The sequence below is a fragment of the Tachyglossus aculeatus genome, chromosome 7, assembly GCF_015852505.1.
Source record: "Tachyglossus aculeatus isolate mTacAcu1 chromosome 7, mTacAcu1.pri, whole genome shotgun sequence".
Classification (NCBI taxonomy): domain Eukaryota; kingdom Metazoa; phylum Chordata; class Mammalia; order Monotremata; family Tachyglossidae; genus Tachyglossus; species Tachyglossus aculeatus.
In genome coordinates this window covers 37,829,683-37,847,547 of record NC_052072.1, presented here as the reverse complement: position 1 = coordinate 37,847,547, position 17,865 = coordinate 37,829,683, and the positions used below count along the sequence as shown (strand labels likewise).

At 40.2% G+C, this 17,865-nt stretch overlaps 1 protein-coding gene across 6 annotated transcripts in view; it reads right to left on the bottom strand.

Moving 5' to 3' along the window:
- ACAP2 (ArfGAP with coiled-coil, ankyrin repeat and PH domains 2) overlaps window positions 1-17,865 on the bottom strand; it is a 154,756-nt gene that overhangs the window by 29,835 nt on the left and 107,056 nt on the right. For all 6 annotated transcript variants that reach the window (XM_038749263.1, XM_038749265.1, XM_038749266.1 and 3 more), the window contains 4 exons: window positions 16,046-16,158; window positions 3,679-3,730; window positions 2,741-2,841; window positions 2,253-2,358 (listed from right to left, as the gene is read on the bottom strand). In XM_038749263.1, the coding sequence (XP_038605191.1) occupies window positions 2,253-2,358; window positions 2,741-2,841; window positions 3,679-3,730; window positions 16,046-16,158 (372 nt within the window). The remainder of the gene's footprint in view (window positions 1-2,252; window positions 2,359-2,740; window positions 2,842-3,678; window positions 3,731-16,045; window positions 16,159-17,865) is intronic.

Here is a 17,865-nt window from a genome sequence, read left to right as displayed (position 1 = left end):
CAGCACAGATCCTTGGGGCCATGTGTCTGAAAACTAGAACTTTATTAAATCAATATGCCACCCTCACCATCATTATGAAGTATTGGTTAAACACCCATTTTTTATCCTGAGGTCTAGTTCTGCCCTCAAACTACAATCCCGGACCTACCAGCCTCTTTCTCTCAGCTCCTGACTTAAAGCATCCACTTCCGCATGAATTTACAAGGTTTTCCCCACCTTCCACTGCAAGCTCTAGATGGTAGCTCATTGTGGGCAGGGACCCTGTCCCCTCTCCCAAGGATTTATTACAGTGCTCTGCACACGGTGAACTCTCAGTAAATACGACTGACTGACTGACAAGAGATAGGAGAGTATACAGTAGTGGTGGGCAAACTGCAGCTCACTGGACTCATCCAGTCCGGCTCATCAGAGCACTTTATTGGGGGCTCAGGGCGGGGACCCCAAGGGCTCCATGTCCTGAAGCCCCCACCCCGGCTCAGTACTGCTGGCCACAACCGGTGGCCGGGAGGGCTGGCGAACTAGGACGGCTGCAGTGTGAGCATCCCCGCCAGTCAGGCTGCATGGAGGATCGAGGTCAGATCTGTAAATTCTATATTATCAATTATTTATTCACATTAATGCCTGTCGCCCCCTCTTTACTGTAAGCTCGTTACGAACACCCCCGAGTGCTTAGTACAGTCTCTGCACACTGTAAGCACCCAATCGATACAACTGATTGAGGCGTCAGGACAACCAACTTCATCCAAAGCTATAATTAATAATAATGATGGCATTTGCTAAGCGCTTACTAGGTGCAAAGCACTGTTCTAAGTGCTGGGGGGATACGAGGTGATCAGGTTGCCCCACGTGGGGCTCACACTCTTCATCCCCATTTTACAGATGAGGGAACTGAGGCATACGGAAGTTAAGTGACTTGCCCAAAGTCACACAGCTAACAATTGGCGGAGCCGGGATTTGAACCCGTGACCTCTGACTCCAAAGCCCGGGCTCTCTCCACTGAGCCACGCTGCTTCTCAGAACAAATAATTCTATTTGTTCTGACGATTTTGACACCTGTCTACATGTTTTGTTTTGTTGTCTGTCTGCCCCTTCTAGACTGTGAGCCCATTGTTGGGTAGGGACCATCTCTATGTTGCCGACTTGTACTTCCCAAGTGCTTAGTACAGTGCTCTGCACACAGTAAGCGCTCAATAAATACGACTGAATAAATGAATAAATGAACCACTCTTCACCCGCTGCCAGGGCAGAGAGGGCAGGAGGCAGGGAAAGAAGTGGGGCAGACACTGAACCCCCAGTCACTTGACATAGCGTTCTTCAGCTATAAAGTTTACTCCCCTGGTCTAATAATGATGGTGATGAATAGCAACTTGGAGCATGGACTCAACTGATGTTTGTTATAACCACAAATTATCATCATCATCAATCGTATTTATTGAGCGCTTACTGTGTGCAGAGCACTGTACTAAGCGCTTGGGAAGTACAAATTGGCAACGTATAGAGACAGTCCCTACCCAACACTGGGCTCACAGTCTAAAAGGGGGAGACAGAGAACAAAACCAAACACACTAACAAAATAAAAATAGAATAGATATGTACAAGTAAAATAAATAAATAAATAGAGAAATAAATATGTACAAACATATATACAGGTATATATATATATACCTGTGTGTGTGTATATATATGTATACATATATGTATATATGTATATATATGTGTGTATATATATGGATACATATATATTAGAAATCTATTAATAATAGTAATTAGTATTTATTCATTACTTCATTCACTCAGTCATTTTTGAGCGCTTACTGCGAGCAGAGCCCTTTGTTAAACACTTACTATGTGCCAGGCAATGTTCTAAGCACCGGGTAAATACAAGATAAGCAAGTTGGACATAGTTCCTGTCCCACAGAGGGCTCCCAGTCTTAATCCCCATTTTACAGATGAGGGAACTGAGGCACAGAGAAGTAGAGTGACTTGCCCAAGGTCATGGAGAGACAAATGGAGGAGCCAAGATCAGAACCCAGGTCCTTCTAACTCCTAGGCCCGTGCTCTATTCACTAGGCCATGCTGCTTAGTTTACTCATAAGAAGGTACCAGTGTCCTCTGACTCCACACAAAAAAAGTTACTGATAAATACCCTCTCACCCATCACAATGTACCACTGGCATGTCACACATTTCTCATCTAAAAGAGGTTTCAAAAATTCCTTAGCGCATCGTTTTGCCTTCTTGGCGTATACTTGCCTCAGATTCATCCCCCTTTTCTCTATAAGCGGTAGCTATACTGGTTTGAACGGCCTTAATCCATGCCTGGCGCAGTTTTTCAGAGTCTGCCTGGAGCATGCAGCTTCTATAAAGGAAAGACAACACAACCAAATCCATCTTCTCAGGAGCAAAACAAAATGGCTTCCACAGTTCAGGTTTATCAACTATTTATCAGGAAGAGGAAATGCAAGAAATGGAGACGGGGACAGAAGGGATGGATGGTGAGGGAGAAAGAGAGAGCTATTCCCCAGTGGAGGAGTAAAGTACTTTTAGTATTAATGTAAACGGAACACCCCTTTATTCTACTCCCCAGAGAGGCTATGTAACAACCTCTCTAGCCCAGAAACTTCTGGGATGGAAAGGGACTGCCCATTATCAACTCTCAAGAAAATATGTAAGTAACCTACAATTCACACACAGCCCTATTTTGTCCTCAAATTGCTATTAGTTTTTAAATAGTCACTCACTTGGTCGGGGAAACGACTTCAAAGCAGAAGCGCCTTTCTATATCTTCACAGTGCTTGACTGTGCAAAGCCGCAGGTCTTCAACAACTACCGTGGGGTTGTCCTAGAGTGTACGAAACAAATCTCATTTCACCGCAGTTAAAATTACTTTCAAACAAATTTGAACCTGAGTACAATCTATTTCTCCACGCTACATTTTTCACTGAAAGTGCATTTTTCCGACTAAGACTTCTAAATTGAAATAGAATGGAAGCAGCGTGGCCTAATAATAATAGTGTTGGTATTTGTTAAGCGCTTACTATGTGCCAAGCACTGTTCTAAGCACTGACGTAAGAAGCATAGGTCTGGAGTCAAAAGGATCTGGATTCAAATCCCAGATCTCCCAATTGTCTTCTGCGTGACATTGGGCCAGTCACTTCACGTCTCTGTGCCCCAGTTACCTCACCTGTAAAATGGAGATTTTGACTGCGATCCCCACGTGCGACATGGACTGTTGTCAAACCTGACTACCTGAGTGCTCAGTACAGTACCTGGCACATAGTAAGTGCTTAACAAATACCATAAAAAAAAAAGATAAACTAAATCACACATAGCTTCGATAGAGAGTCACAAGATAACTTCCTCTCCCTAAAATCATTCCCCAGAACCCCCTATTGCCCCAGGAAAAGAATTTCTCCAATCAAAAGGATTTGGAATAAACTCTAGACCAAGTAACTAAATGGATCACGAATGCTTTCACCGAGGATCACCCATTTGTGACCTCATTCTTTCAAAGAAAAATTGACTCTCTTTGTTCTCACAACATTTCTATGAACTAAATACATTGGCAATTTCAGGTAGGATTATCTGTGGATTCAAAAACGTGACTAGGGAAACAGGTATGTGGGTGGCTGATTATAAATTTGGTTCCAAAGTGACACAGTTCAGTGGAAGATCTTACCTTAAATTTTTTCTGGTACACCAGCTGATTATTCTGTATTGAAAACCAGCGTCTAAATAAATAGAAGACATTTTAAAATTTTAGGAGTGATATTTATTTATTGTATCGCTAATTATGTAATGCAGCAGGAATTCATTCGTGTTGAAACAGCACTATATGTAAACATACCAAAAAATTATCTCTTGAATGATAATTTTCACCATGTGAAATGGGAGAGATTTTCTATTGTAAGAAAGGAAGAGGGTGCAAGACGAGATTAAAATGAGCATTTCTGAAAAATAAATTGAAATCGTGACTGAAGATGCTAAATGATCTTAGTGTGGTTTCTCTGTGACATGAGCTTGTATTTCAACAAATGTTTTCCTTTAATTTGTCTTTGGCAATTGAAAAATTGAGATGACCAGAAAATGTGACCCAACCAAAAGAACTAGATAATTATTAGCTGTAAAACTATTGATGAATATGAGCATTTCTACGAGAATGTTTGTGAATTCATCACATGCACTCACTCAAGCAGGGCTAAAAAAAAACATGCAACTTTCTGCTGACCGAACTGCTGAACTGAGTTCAACAAAATCACACAGTTCATATTTGTTTTACTAAGCACAATAGGAAACCGATCATTTTAAAACTGAAATCGAAAGCCAGATTATTTTTCACCCAAGTTTTTTCTTAAACAAGCATATTTCAAATGGCATAATCAGAGTGGTTTCACCAACATAAATGATGCAATCACATTTTGCTCATTATTATATAAAGCATCCATCAAAATATTTTCAAGCTCCAGATAAAAATAGATTAGCTTGGCATGTTAATTCTAATGAGCTAATTTTAATTTGCCAAAATTCAAGGCAAAAGGTTCTAAAGACCTTTCTCAGTCCACACGCTTATGCCATTCAAAAGAAGCACAAATACACATCACTAATAAAAGGAAAACATTTTCTTCTCAAACATTAGATAGCCAGAAAATTAATATTTCAAAACATTAGTAATTAATACATTAGCAAATAGAGATTCTATCTTTTCAATGTAATCAATACACACACATACATTAAAAATACATAATGTTTAGGCACATTTTTCACCTTAAAAAAATTCCACTCACAAAATCAGTAGGAAAATCATCAGAGAGATTGGTCTCTCCGCATGTGATCTTTATTCTTTTACATAGCTGTTTCAAGATTTAAGAAGTTACAACCTTTTAAAATACAATGTCTTAAAGTAAGCATCTAGTGCGATTCAGGAGTTCATTAGAAAGAGGGAAAGGAAGAAGAATTTCTGGGCTCACTCTTTGTTCTAGGACACCCAAATCATTAGAGATGTTATACAGCAATCCCTACTTGAAAAGAAATGGTACAGTTGTGGCACATGAGACAACATGCAATGGAGGAAATCTGCAAATGGATAAAAGAGTGTGTTCAATCATCTGCAGTGATTTTTAATAATCGTAAAGTTCTAATATAATGTAGAATTTAAGTTTTACTGAAGTCCCCGGGGAATATTAATGCAATTCATGTTAATATCAATGAAGTCTAAAACAGAGGTCATTTAAAGTATGGTTTACCCTCAGCAATAAACCTTTCATGTTTCTGAAATCTCCTTTAGAGGGCTATTCACCTGTTGCTATTTTATAAGTGTTGAAACAGATCCTTTTAGAAATCTGGAAGTATTAAACAGAAATCTACAACCTTCACCTACCTCACAAAAATAGAGATATAATGTACACACATCAACAATGATGCCTTTAAAATGTAAACAGAGAACATGGCATTTGTCTCTTTACACGTTCTGTACGAATGAGAGTCAATAACGATTAAACAATCCACAGCATAATTTGAACAAATCTTGTCCAACATAGGGATGAGACCTTCACTGCCACTCTGCAACGTGAACATCTCAGTATTTTCAGTCACTGCTATTTAAGATCATACGGTGACTTCCTTAAAGCAAGGAAAATACTGTGCTCCTTGAAAACACAGTTATTCAATGGTAATCTACATCAACTTCACATTTAAACACTACAAATTTAATCCACAAAACGTTACAGGGGAGAGCAGTGATCTATGAAGAACAATGTGTGCGTGGTTTATCTGTCCTAATAAACTCATTAACACTTAATGCTAAAGATGTTCTAAAATTAAGTGGTTTGGTAATTGAACACTCCAATTCATTTTAGTTTTATTCCAAACACCTATGTGGGTGTGAGGGCATGCGTCAACACGGACTCAGAAGGTGTGGAAAGATATCAAAGCTTACTTAAAAAAAAAAAAAACATTTAAATATGGAAAACCAAAAGCATGTCATGCTCAAAAATGTAGGAAGGGAAGTTAATGAAAAGCAAAGAGGAAACACGCCCCTTAAAAAACATTTTTTCCAACAAAATTATTCTGTTTTTACCCCACCGACTAATGTTGGCAACAGCTGAAAACAACACAGAAGACAAAGCTTCACTAACAGAAAAATTTCCTTGGAAAGGAGTGATAAGTGTTTTCACTATGCACCCAACTATTTCTCCTGAAAGCTGGAATTACTATACTAAATGCTCTTTCCTGAGTTAAAAAGGAAACGGGAATTGGGGGGGGGGGGGGGGGGGGCGTTTTGAGAGATATATCATCCTTTATTAAAGCTATGCTCTCCTCTTTCAGTTTTAGAAGACAAAGAGGATATAATATCCATTGCAGGTGATCCAAGTGAAATGCAGAGTTAATGATAAGTTTTTCTCATGCCAAAGAGAACACTGGGTAGGTGGGGGAAGCAGGGGAAACAAAGGAAATCATTTGGTACCTGATGTGATCAGACTTTTTCCTGTCATGTGAAAAAATGGGGCAGGATTAAAACAGAAGGGAAAGGAGGAAAAGGAATGAAAATGCAAAATAAGCAACATGAGCAAAGATTAGCGTGATGTAAAAACAAAGCAAGAATTAAGGTGAAACTAAAGCACATCCCTAATAAACTCTTGAATAATTCTGCTTTTATTTCACAAAATTACACATAGTTGCAGTACGTAAGTAATTCTGGAAAGATTCCTTCATTACTGGAGAGATTTAAACTCGAAAATTATTTCTAGCATTAGAATTTTGAATTTCACAGTTTTGGTAATGTAAAGGAAAAATGAACTTAGCAAGTATGCTACAATCACACATACAAAAAAAGCCCCATCTCTCTACTGAACTTTCCATTACAAGCTACTAAGTGTTACAAGAATTATAAAATAAGCCTACTGCAAACTCTCAAGATTTAAAAATGCCTGTTTTTGAAGGCTAAAGACAATAAATTGTAAATAATATCAACAAACACACACTCCCTTACATAAGCGTAAAATATTCTAGAGGAATAATGGGTGAGCTGATGATTATTAAAAGTCTGTTTTATTCCATCAGGCAAATGACTTCTTTCTTCCTTGTTAAATAAAAACTCTGCCCCAACACAGCCTATTTCTGTGACTCCTCCACTAACCTTCATGTGCTGCCATTTTGGTTTTATACTAGGTGTTGTGCCCAAAAATCTTGCTGCCACAACACAAATATATGGATATATTTTATATCCAGTCAAAATCTCCAGTGCGGTTCATTTTTTTCCAGTTACATTTTCCCAAATCAGAAGCACTGTGGTCTAGTGGAAAGACCACGAGCCTGAAAGCCAGAGAACCCGGATTCTAATTCCAGCTCGGCCACTTGTCTGCTGTGTGACCTTGGGCAAGTGGCTTCACTTCTCTGTGCCTCAGTTCCCTCATCTGCAAAATGGGGATTAAGACTGTGAGCCCCACACGGAACGCGGACTGTGTTCAACCTGACTGGTCTCTATCTACCCCAGCGCTTAGAACATAGTAAGCCCTTAACAAATACCACTAAAAAATATTACTCAAAAATCAATCCAGGGGGTTATCATTTAATATTTACTGACTTAATACTAAGAATCATGTAAAGAGTGGAAAATAAACAACTAGTCATATATTTCCTATTAACATCGATTTTCCATTACGTTAACTTTGATGTGGCCATTAAGATACTGGCCTCTTCAGTCAGACATGAACCATAGGAGGATTTCACCCTCAGTAGCGTCTTCTTTAAGAGGCCCAATTACACACACACACACACACACACACACACACACACACACACATATATACACATACACACACACACACACACACACATATACTCCCATATACTCCCATACACATACTCACTCCCATGTGTACTCCCATACACATACACTTGGGAGTATATGGGAGTGTATATATATGTATGTATATACATACATATCAATCAATCAATCAATCAATCGTATTTATTGAGCGCTTACTATGTGCAGAGCACTGTACTAAGCGCTTGGGAAGTACAAACTGGCAACACATAGAGACAGTCCCTACCCAACAGTGGGCCCACAGTCAAAAAGGGGGAGACAGAGAACAGAACCAAACATACCAACAAAATAAAATAAATAGGATAGAAATGTACAAGTAAAATAAATAAATAAATAAATAAATAAATAAATAAATAGAGTAATAAATATGTACAACCATATATACAGGTGCTGTGGGGAAGGAAGGAGGTAAGACGGGGGGATGGAGAGGGGGACGAGGGCGAGGATATATGTATGTATGTGTGTATGTATATACATACACACACACGTACATATCTGTATATACACACACACACACACACGTTATCAATCAAATGCCGTCGTTTCTGATACATCATGACTCTAAGGATATATTTCCTCCAGAACATCCAATCTTCTGCCATAACCCTGTTAATGGTTCCTCCATAATAACGCTAACGATGTCCATCCATCTAGCTGCAGGTCTGCCTCTTCCAAGTTTTCACTGAGATAACCCAGGGACAAAATATGAAAGTTTTGGTTCCAATCCAAGAAATCCGATCACCTTACGCAGGACAGAGGGCGAAGCCAAAGGGGGACAAAGAGAGAGGGGGAATCAGGGTAAGAGAAAAGGAGCCAGAGAAGGGACTGGAAGAGAACGAGACAAAATGGCAGAGATGAGAGAAAAGGAGAGAGAAAGCTTTCTGCTCTCTGCCACTGCCGGTAGGGACTGCCTCTATATGTTGCCAATTTGTACTTCCCAAGCGCTTAGTACAGTGCTCTGCACATAGTAAGCGCTCAATAAATACGATTGATGATGATGATGATGATGGGCCGGGCCCGCCAGAAGCCTTCCCATCGTGAGCCAAAGCAGAGCAACAGAGCTCCCGCCGCCTCGACCGTGCAGGTCAGCACGGCTACAAGCGCACGAGGCAAGGCCGCAAACCCGCAGGGAGGTTGCTTGCACCTTAAAGGTTTTTCATGCAGGACACTGGGTGTCTGGACCAGGAAAAGGCTTCACCTGCTCCGGAAGCAGCAGCAACAGCGGGAAGAAGTGGAGGAGGAGGAACAGCTGCTTCTACCTCTAAAGAAGAAACACTACAGTGTCTTCCTCCCTCCTTCTAGTTCGACGTTTCTAGACTCTAAGGTCGCTGTGGGCAGGCAATGTGTTCATTGTCCTGTTGTAATAATAATAATAGTAATGACATTTATTAAGCGCTTACTATGTGCAAAGCACTGTTCTAAGCGCTGGGGAGGTGATCAGGTTGTCCCTCGTGGGGCTCACAATCTTAATCCTCATTTTACAGATGAGGTAACTGAGGCCCAGAGAAGTGAAGTGACTTGCCCGAAGTCACACAGCTGACAATTGGCGGAGCCGGGATTTGAACCCATGACCTCTGACTCCAAAGCCCAGGCTCTTTCCACTGAGCCACGCTGCTTCTCTGTACTCACCCAAGCACTTAGGACAGCCCGGGCACTGTAAGAACTCGGTAAGAACTCAATAAACCCCACTCGTTGACTGCATGTTTCTAAGTGGCGACCCCCATCATTCATTCATTCAATCGTATTTACTGAGCGCTTACTGTGTTCACAGCACTGTAGTAAGCGCTTGGGAAGTACAAGATGGCAACATATACAGACGGTCCCTACCCAACCATGGGCTCACAGTCTAGTCTAGTCCATCACTCCTACCACCAATCGGAATCAGAGAAGCAGCGTGGCTCAGTGGAAAGAGCACAGGCTTTGGAGTCAGAGGTCATGGGTTCAAATCCCGGCTCCGCCGCTTGTCAGCTGTGTGACAACTTCTCTGCGCCTCAGTTACCTCATCTGTAAAATAGGGATGAAGATTGTGAGCCCCACATGGGACAACTTCATCACCTTGCATCCTCCCCAGCGCTTGGAACAGGGCTTTACACATAGTGAGTGCTTAACAAATACTAAAATTATTATTATTTTCTGGTTAATGCTCAGGACTCTCCCACCAGAGCGATTAGTCTGTTCACATCCATGAATGTGGGAAGAGAAGAGATCAGCAGCAGTGCAAGGCCTCAACCCACTCCCCTTTTAATGAGGACTGTGGGACAGGGCAGAAGTTGCCGGGTTTCCACTCTACCGGCACTTTCCTGCTGCAGCAGCGGAAAGCCAGCTCAACTTTGAGAATGTTGGAAAGGCTGTGACTGATGGTTTCTGAGCCTCGAGGAATCGGAAACTCTGCTCCTTTGGCTAGAGTGCCCTATCGCTCTTATGCTGTTCATCTTGGCCTTTGTTTTTTATGTCCACTTTGTGTTTTGTCACTCCCCTCCTCAAAAATCTCCAGTGGCTACCAATCAATCTGCGCATCAGGCAGAAACTCCTCACCCTGGGCTTCAAGGCTGTCCATCCCCTTGCCCCCTCCTACCTCACCTCCCTTCTCTCCTTCTCCAGCCCAGCCCGCACCCTCCGCTCCTCCACCACTAATCTCCTCACCGTACCTCGCTCTCGCCTGTCCCGCCATCGACCCCCGGCCCACGTCATCCCCCGGGCCTGGAATGCCCTCCCTCTGCCCATCCGCCAAGCTAGCTCTCTTCCTCCCTTCAAGGCCCTGCTGAGAGCTCACCTCCTCCAGGAGGACTTCCCAGACTGAGCCCCTTCCTTCCGCTACCCCTCGTCCCCCTCTCCATCCCCTCCATCTTACCTCCTTCCCTTCCCCACAGCACCTGTATATATGTATATATGTTTGTCCATATTTATTACTCTATTTATTTTATTTGTACATATCTATTCTATTTATTTTATTTTGTTAGTATGTTTGGTTTTGTTCTCTGTCTCCCCCTTTTAGACTGTGAGCCCACTGTTGGGTAGGGACTGTCTCTATATGTCGCCAATTTGTACTTCCCAAGCGCTTAGTACAGGGCTCTGCACATAGTAAGCGCTCAATAAATACGATTGACGATGATGATGATGATGTTTTCTTTCCTTACGTGCCCGTTGCCGTCTCCTGCTCCCTCTTTGTCTGCAGATTGTGATTCAGATTGACCTTCCCTGAATGGAGAAGCTTCCAGACTAAGCCCTCCCTTTTCCCAAGCTCCCCCAACACCATCACAGCACTTGCATGTATATGTACATATCTATAATTCTATGTATTTATATTAATGCCCGTCTACTTATTTTGATGGACATATATCTATAATTCCATTTATTTATATTGATGCTACTGATGCCTGTTTACTTCTTTTGATGTCCAACTCCCCCCCCCTTCTAGACTGTAAGCTCTTTGTCGGCAGGGAGTGTCTCTATTGCTGAATTGCGCTTTCCAAGCGCTTAGTACAGTGCTCTGCACACAGTAAGCATTCAAATCATCATCATCAATCGTATTTATTGAGCGCTTACTATGTGCAGAGCACTGTGCTAAGTGCTTGGGAAGTACAAATTGGCAACATATAGAAACAGTCCCTACCCAACAGTGGGCTCACAGTCTAAAAGGGGAAGACAGAGAACAAAACCAAACATACTAACAAATATGACAATGAATGAATTTTGAAAGTGTGCCTCTAAGAACAAAATGCTGCTGAGTGCACACATGGCTTTTCGTACTTTATGGCAGTTAATTCTGCTCTTGCACCTTGTGAAAATTCAAGTAGACATTTAAAAATATACCTATTCGGAAAAGTGAGGAAAACAGAGGGGCAAAGGAAGAAAAGGAAATCTTAAATTTCTGGCTGAGCTGGCTGAGCCAATAGAAGGCTCTGAAGCACAGCAGCCTCTCTCTGGCTCCCCGAGAATTCCAAAACGAAGAAACAGGAATACCATCTCAGACGTACATACTCTGGCCTAAAGGAAAAGAGAACATGTGACTACTTAAATACAAGCTGGAGAGAACGGGAACAAAAATGTAGCACTCTTCAATACCGTAGAGCCAAGGAAAAATGATTTCCCGAAAGCAACTTCTGAAAGAAAATGATTCTCTGAACACAGCATTAAAATATATTCACGAATGAGACATTTTGGCCAATTAAGGCAAACAAAAACCCCACCAGACTAGAGCTACCTTTCATATCAACTACAATTTAATGAAAATAACCATTAATCTTGGCAAATGCAAAGTTGATCCTTGACTATGCAGCCGAATTCTAAATCACTGGAGGTTTTGACTGATGAGAAAGGAGCCTAACACGATTATGGCAAACACAGAAATCCTTGTGTGCCCACGTATAAAGTGAGATATGAATTTGCTATGAGTGATCAAAATCAGCTAGATTAGGGTACTGTCTTTAACAATGAAGGAATATCTCCTCATGTTTAGACTGGACTCATTTATAATGTCTATGTCGCTCCCAGTTTAATGGCAAATAAAAAGTTTAAGAAACTAACCTCCCCCCTAAGAAACAGATTTGGTGATCTTAAAGCTTTGAAAACTCCCAAGTACTTCAAAGATCAAAATGATCACAGCATTTTAAAATTCACTCACTTCTTTAAAAAAAGAAATCCACATTGGGGGCCATAGCTTTTTTCTTTTGAAAATTACATATCTAGACAAAATACCATTCTTTAGAATTACAGCACAAAAGTTAACAAATGGCTTATGTAGCAAAATTAATTGATGATGTGAAAGTGACTTATTCCAATATCCGTACATCAGGTGTTTGAAAAGACTCTTGTATTAAGACCGATTCAGTGCCATTTTACTGTAAATGAGAGTTTTTACCTACACCTGACATAACATCAAGTCACAGCACTGAGAAAACAATCACATTATTAATATTTACATTGATCAAGGCCCCCAATTCCATAGAAGAAATTGAGATTATAAAATAGATGAAAATGATCCATGCGTACAGCAGAGTGAATCCATTTCTGATTTTTTTTCTAAAGGCTCTTACATTTTGTTTCATTTTGATGCACTAGAGTTCTTCTGCAACAAGACTGGGATTTCACTGTGGTCCTTATGGAACTACTCTATTTTGCCATTGTGAAATATTCCCTAGTGATGCTCTAAAACCTAGTAAGCAAATAACCTAGAAGTACTATTTTCTGAAACTATAAAGATTGGTTAAACATTCCACTCGGAAGTTCAACCTGCCCCACAAAACTTTTTCCTGAGTTTCTTCTGCGGCTGGGAAGGTCATCAAAGAGAGGATGAAATTGTTACTGGGCCTTGATTTTTACATCTTCACCAGCAAAATATGAAAAATTGTTTAACTCACTCCAACTAAATGTTGCTTCTGCCGACAGAACAATGCAGTGTATTCTAATGGCAATTCCACCAAGGTGTCTGAAAAATTCCCCTATTAAAAAGTGGATTTGTTGTGAGGAAACAATTTCTGAATGAGAAAAGTTTTCTTTGGCATCAGAGATTGTTTTTCAAACAGAAGTGATTTGACAGTGAAAGAAAATACTACATGAGCTTCCTTTAAACTATCCTCACTAGTGTGAAGAGCAAAGTATAACCAAATCCTTAGTAAAGTGTTCTGCACAGATTAAGTGCTCAATAAAGACCACTGATGATGATCTATGACCAGATTATATCCCCTGTCTCTTTTAGAATAGCAGACAATATCAACTCAATTTCATGAAGTTAAACTTACGACACTGAATGAATCCCGTTCTGTTAATGATGTGCATATAGCTCTAATTCTATTTGTTCTGACGATTTTGACACCTGTCTCCGTGTTTTGTTTTGTTGTCTGTCTCCCCCTTCTAGACTGTGAGCCCGTTGTTGGGTAGGGACCGTCTCTATACGCTGCCAACTTGTACTTCCCAAGCGCTTAGTACAGTGCTCTGCACACGGTAAGTGCTCAACAAATACAAATGAATGAATGAACTAAAAAAAGTGAACAATTTATGATTTGAAGGTTTGAAAATGTAATAATAATAATGACGGTATTTGTTAAGTGCTTACTATGTGCCAAGCACTTTTCTAAGCGCTGAGGTAGATACAAGGTTATCACCAGGTGGGGCTCACAGACTTAATCCCCATTTGCCAGATGAGGTAACTGAGGCACAAAGAAGTGACTTGCCCAAGGTCACATAGTTGATAAGTAGCGGAGCTGGGAGTAGAACCCACGACCTCTGACTCTCAAACCCATGTTTTTTCCACTAAGCCACGCTGTGGTGCTTGATGCATAGTAAGCGCTTAAGAAATATGACCCAAAGACCCTCATCCAAATATCGTCCACTACTCTCCTTGTGTTCCCCTCTCCGTCACACCAATTTTTGTGACTCCTTCCCACCCTCTGATGTCTGGGCAGATCTGATGCCTGATGTCTTCTAGACTGTGAGCCCACTGTTGGGTAGGGACCATCTCTATATGCTGCCAACTTGTACTTCACAAGCGCTTAGTACAGTGCTCTGCACACAATAAGCGCTCAATAAATACAACTGATTGATTGATTGATTGATTGCTTCTCTAAAAATGTTTAATAATACCTAGGCTTCGTTTTCAAATACAAAGCCCTGGAGACCATGGGGTATGGTGTTACATTATAACATGCTGTATCGTACTCTCCCAAGCACTGAGTACAATGCTCTGCACACAGTATGTGCTCAATAAGTATGACTGACATATGTCACTGGGAAAAAAATTCATTTACAAAAAATGCATTTCAGTACTTCCATTCTGAAAAGCTTCCAGATCAGTGACCAAGACAAAAGTAGCTCTTATTGTTTGCACTAATAATGGTCAAGACTTAATAATAAGAAAGGAAATTCAGACATAAATTGATTTACCAGGGAAAGCTCTGCTTATTTCACTACATTATATATCTGTAGTTATAAAAAATATCAGACCTCATCACTTCTCTATTCAGTTTCTTAATTTACCCTCCCAAACCTCATGTGGATATTTGATTCTACACATAAGCACACACGTGAAATAAAATCAGATTAATGTGCCAGTAGTACACTTGGTAAGAACGGACTGTGAGAGCAAAAATATTGTAAAACATTTGGAAATTCCTGGAAGGAAGCTGAGTGAGCCAGCTATAATTCATAACTTTTTTAGAAAGGAGTTTTTGTTGCTGAGCACTGTCTTGTAGGCATTCTATGCCAAAAGTATGGCAATTTATTTAAGAATATTTCCAATGAGGTAAATCTCTCTAATTAGACTTCTTAAATGAGTCACCAATAGACGTTTCAATGACAAACATTTCAGCTTTTAGATATAATCTGCTAATTCCAATTTTGATTTTTTTTTCCTTTCCTGAATATGAATTTCAAACAACATGATCAAGAGCTGCAATGGTAAGCAAATGGGGAAAACAGGTGGAAGGTAAAGTTGATCCTGAGAAAGAGAGTCCTTGACAATGATTGTCACACCATGAGACACCCAAATGCATTTTATCTCAAGGATTTTTTTAGACTATCAAAGGTTCTGCATTTCGGGGACTAATAACAATAATAATAATAATGATGGTACTTGTTAAGCGCTTACTTTGTTTCAGGCACAGTTCTAAGCGCTGGGGTAGATACAAGATAGTCAGGTTAGACATAATCCCTGTTCCACATAGGGCTCACAATCTTAATCCACATTTTACAGGGTAGGGAACTGAGGCCCAACGAAGTTAAGTGACTTGCCTAAGGTCACACGGCAGACAAGTGGCAGAGTCAGGATTAGAACCCATGACCTTCTGATTCCCAGGCCTGTGCTCTATTCACTAGGCTGTGCTGCTTCTCATAAGCAATACAACAGAGTTGGTAGACATATTAACTGTCCACAGTCTGACTAAAAGGTAAGCAAGCACGCAATTTGTGTTTCATTATAACCATAATGCTGTCAGTTTTCGGCCTTCCAACACAAAGCATAAGAATGTTCCCACGGTTTCACAATCCTACAAAGATCACATAACATTAAGTTTCCTCAAATTCAATTTCGAAAATAGGACAGCTTCTGAAAGACATTTTAAAAATATAATTACAGCAATAGGCAAGGCTATCAGTTTTGCCTTTTTATACCACCTAGAATGTCAAGACTCACAGTTATGTGTTTGATGGTGCTGTAAGATATTTTAAAACAAACAGGCGAAACCTAGGAAGGGAGAAAGTATGTATGTTGTTTTAAACATTTTACCTGTTCCAAGTCTTAAAGGCATTGCTGGCTCGTTTAAACAGATATCCTTCCATAACAATGCCATTGGCCGCATCTACATTGTACTCTAGCTTGGTATCATCACTGGAGAAATCCTAGAAAAAGAAAATACACGTAAATTTTACAATTTGTTTAAAAGAGTCACATTTGTGAGATTTTTAGGTGCCTGCCTAACTCCACCTTACAAGGATACTAAGCAGAGAAAATGAAACATGAAAGCACTCTGAGATCTTACAAAGGGTTGAAGAAATGAAAAATATTAAACTTGATTCTCCCATTTACTGAGTAGAGACTCCAATATATGGGGTTATGGAGATAAAGATCTCATTAAATGAGGACTATTTCAATCATTTCCACGGATCTGAAATTACCACTCCAATTTATGTTTCCAATTTCTGCATTCATTCATTCAATCGTATTTATTGAGTGCTTACTGTGTGCAGAGCATTGTACTAAATGCTTGGGAAGTACAAGTTGGCAACATATAGAGACGGTCCCTACGCAACTGCTCGCTAGTTGTAGTGAAAGTATTTAAGACCCTGTGTGCAAAACTTCATTTTAAGTGCTGTGAAAATAACACATGGCGCAGGGAATGTGTCTATCAACTCTGCTGCATTATACTTTCCCAAGCTCCAAGTACAGTAAGCGCTCAACAGATTCCACTGATTGACAATTAGACACGGCTAATAGGCTCCACAAGCTTGCAGAGAAAAGGGTTCTTCAAAATTAAAATGATTTGGTAATCAATCGTATTTGTGGAGTGCTTACTGTAGGCAGAGCTCTGTAGTAAGTGCTTGGGAGAGTGCAATATTCATTCATTCAATCATATTTACTGGTGCTTACTGTGTGCAGAGCACTGTACCAAGTGCTTGGGAAGTACAAGTTGGCAACATATAGAGACGGTCCCTACCCAACAACGGGCTCACAGTCTAGAAGGGGGAGACAGACAACAAAACAAAACATGTGGACAGGTGCCATGTCATCAGAATAAATAGAAATAAAGCTAGATGCACATCATTAACAAAATAAATAGAATAGTAAATATGTACAAGTAAAATAATGACAGTTGGTAGACATGTTCCCTGCCCACAAGGAGCTTACAGTCTAGTGGGAGAGGCAGACATTAAAATAAGTGGTTTCCATACACCAGGACATGATTATCTATTTTTCATCTCTATAGTACCTGGGGTTTCAGTTTTTGTTCTTCTGAAACAGACAATTTCAGATAGCAGGTAATAACAGCTTCCTCTACATTTTATAGGCTAACTACAATTGAGTGACTTTTATTTTGTCTGAATTTTGAGGGAGCTCTGGATTTTTCGACTCTTTGAGTCATACATATTATTTAATTCAAATACGAAATGAGAAGAAAATATCTGCAGCTTTGTGAAACACAGAATTGGTTCTTTAATCTGCAAACATCTCTGTTTCATTCCCTCCTTTCACAGAGCACAAACGTTCAAGTCATTCTTTCTAAAGTTGAAAGCTGAAAGCTGGCAACATTTCTGTTCAAGGACTAGAACTTTATAATTCAGTTAGCTTAAGGTTTTCTGATCACCTGATCTGGGTGGGTACTACTGAGCTTCTCCTAAAATTGGGAATGAAACAGGAACTTTTGTGTAGCTAACTTTGAACCATTCAAAAGCAGCCTGAAGGAAGGGCATAAGCAGTGGCACAACTTTTCTTCAACAACAGAATCAATCATTTATGCCTGCTCTATCAATCATTGATGTCTCCTCTTTGTAAGAAAAGCCATCATTACTGCCCTTCACCCACAGAAAGGTCAGTGTTCTTTCACAGAA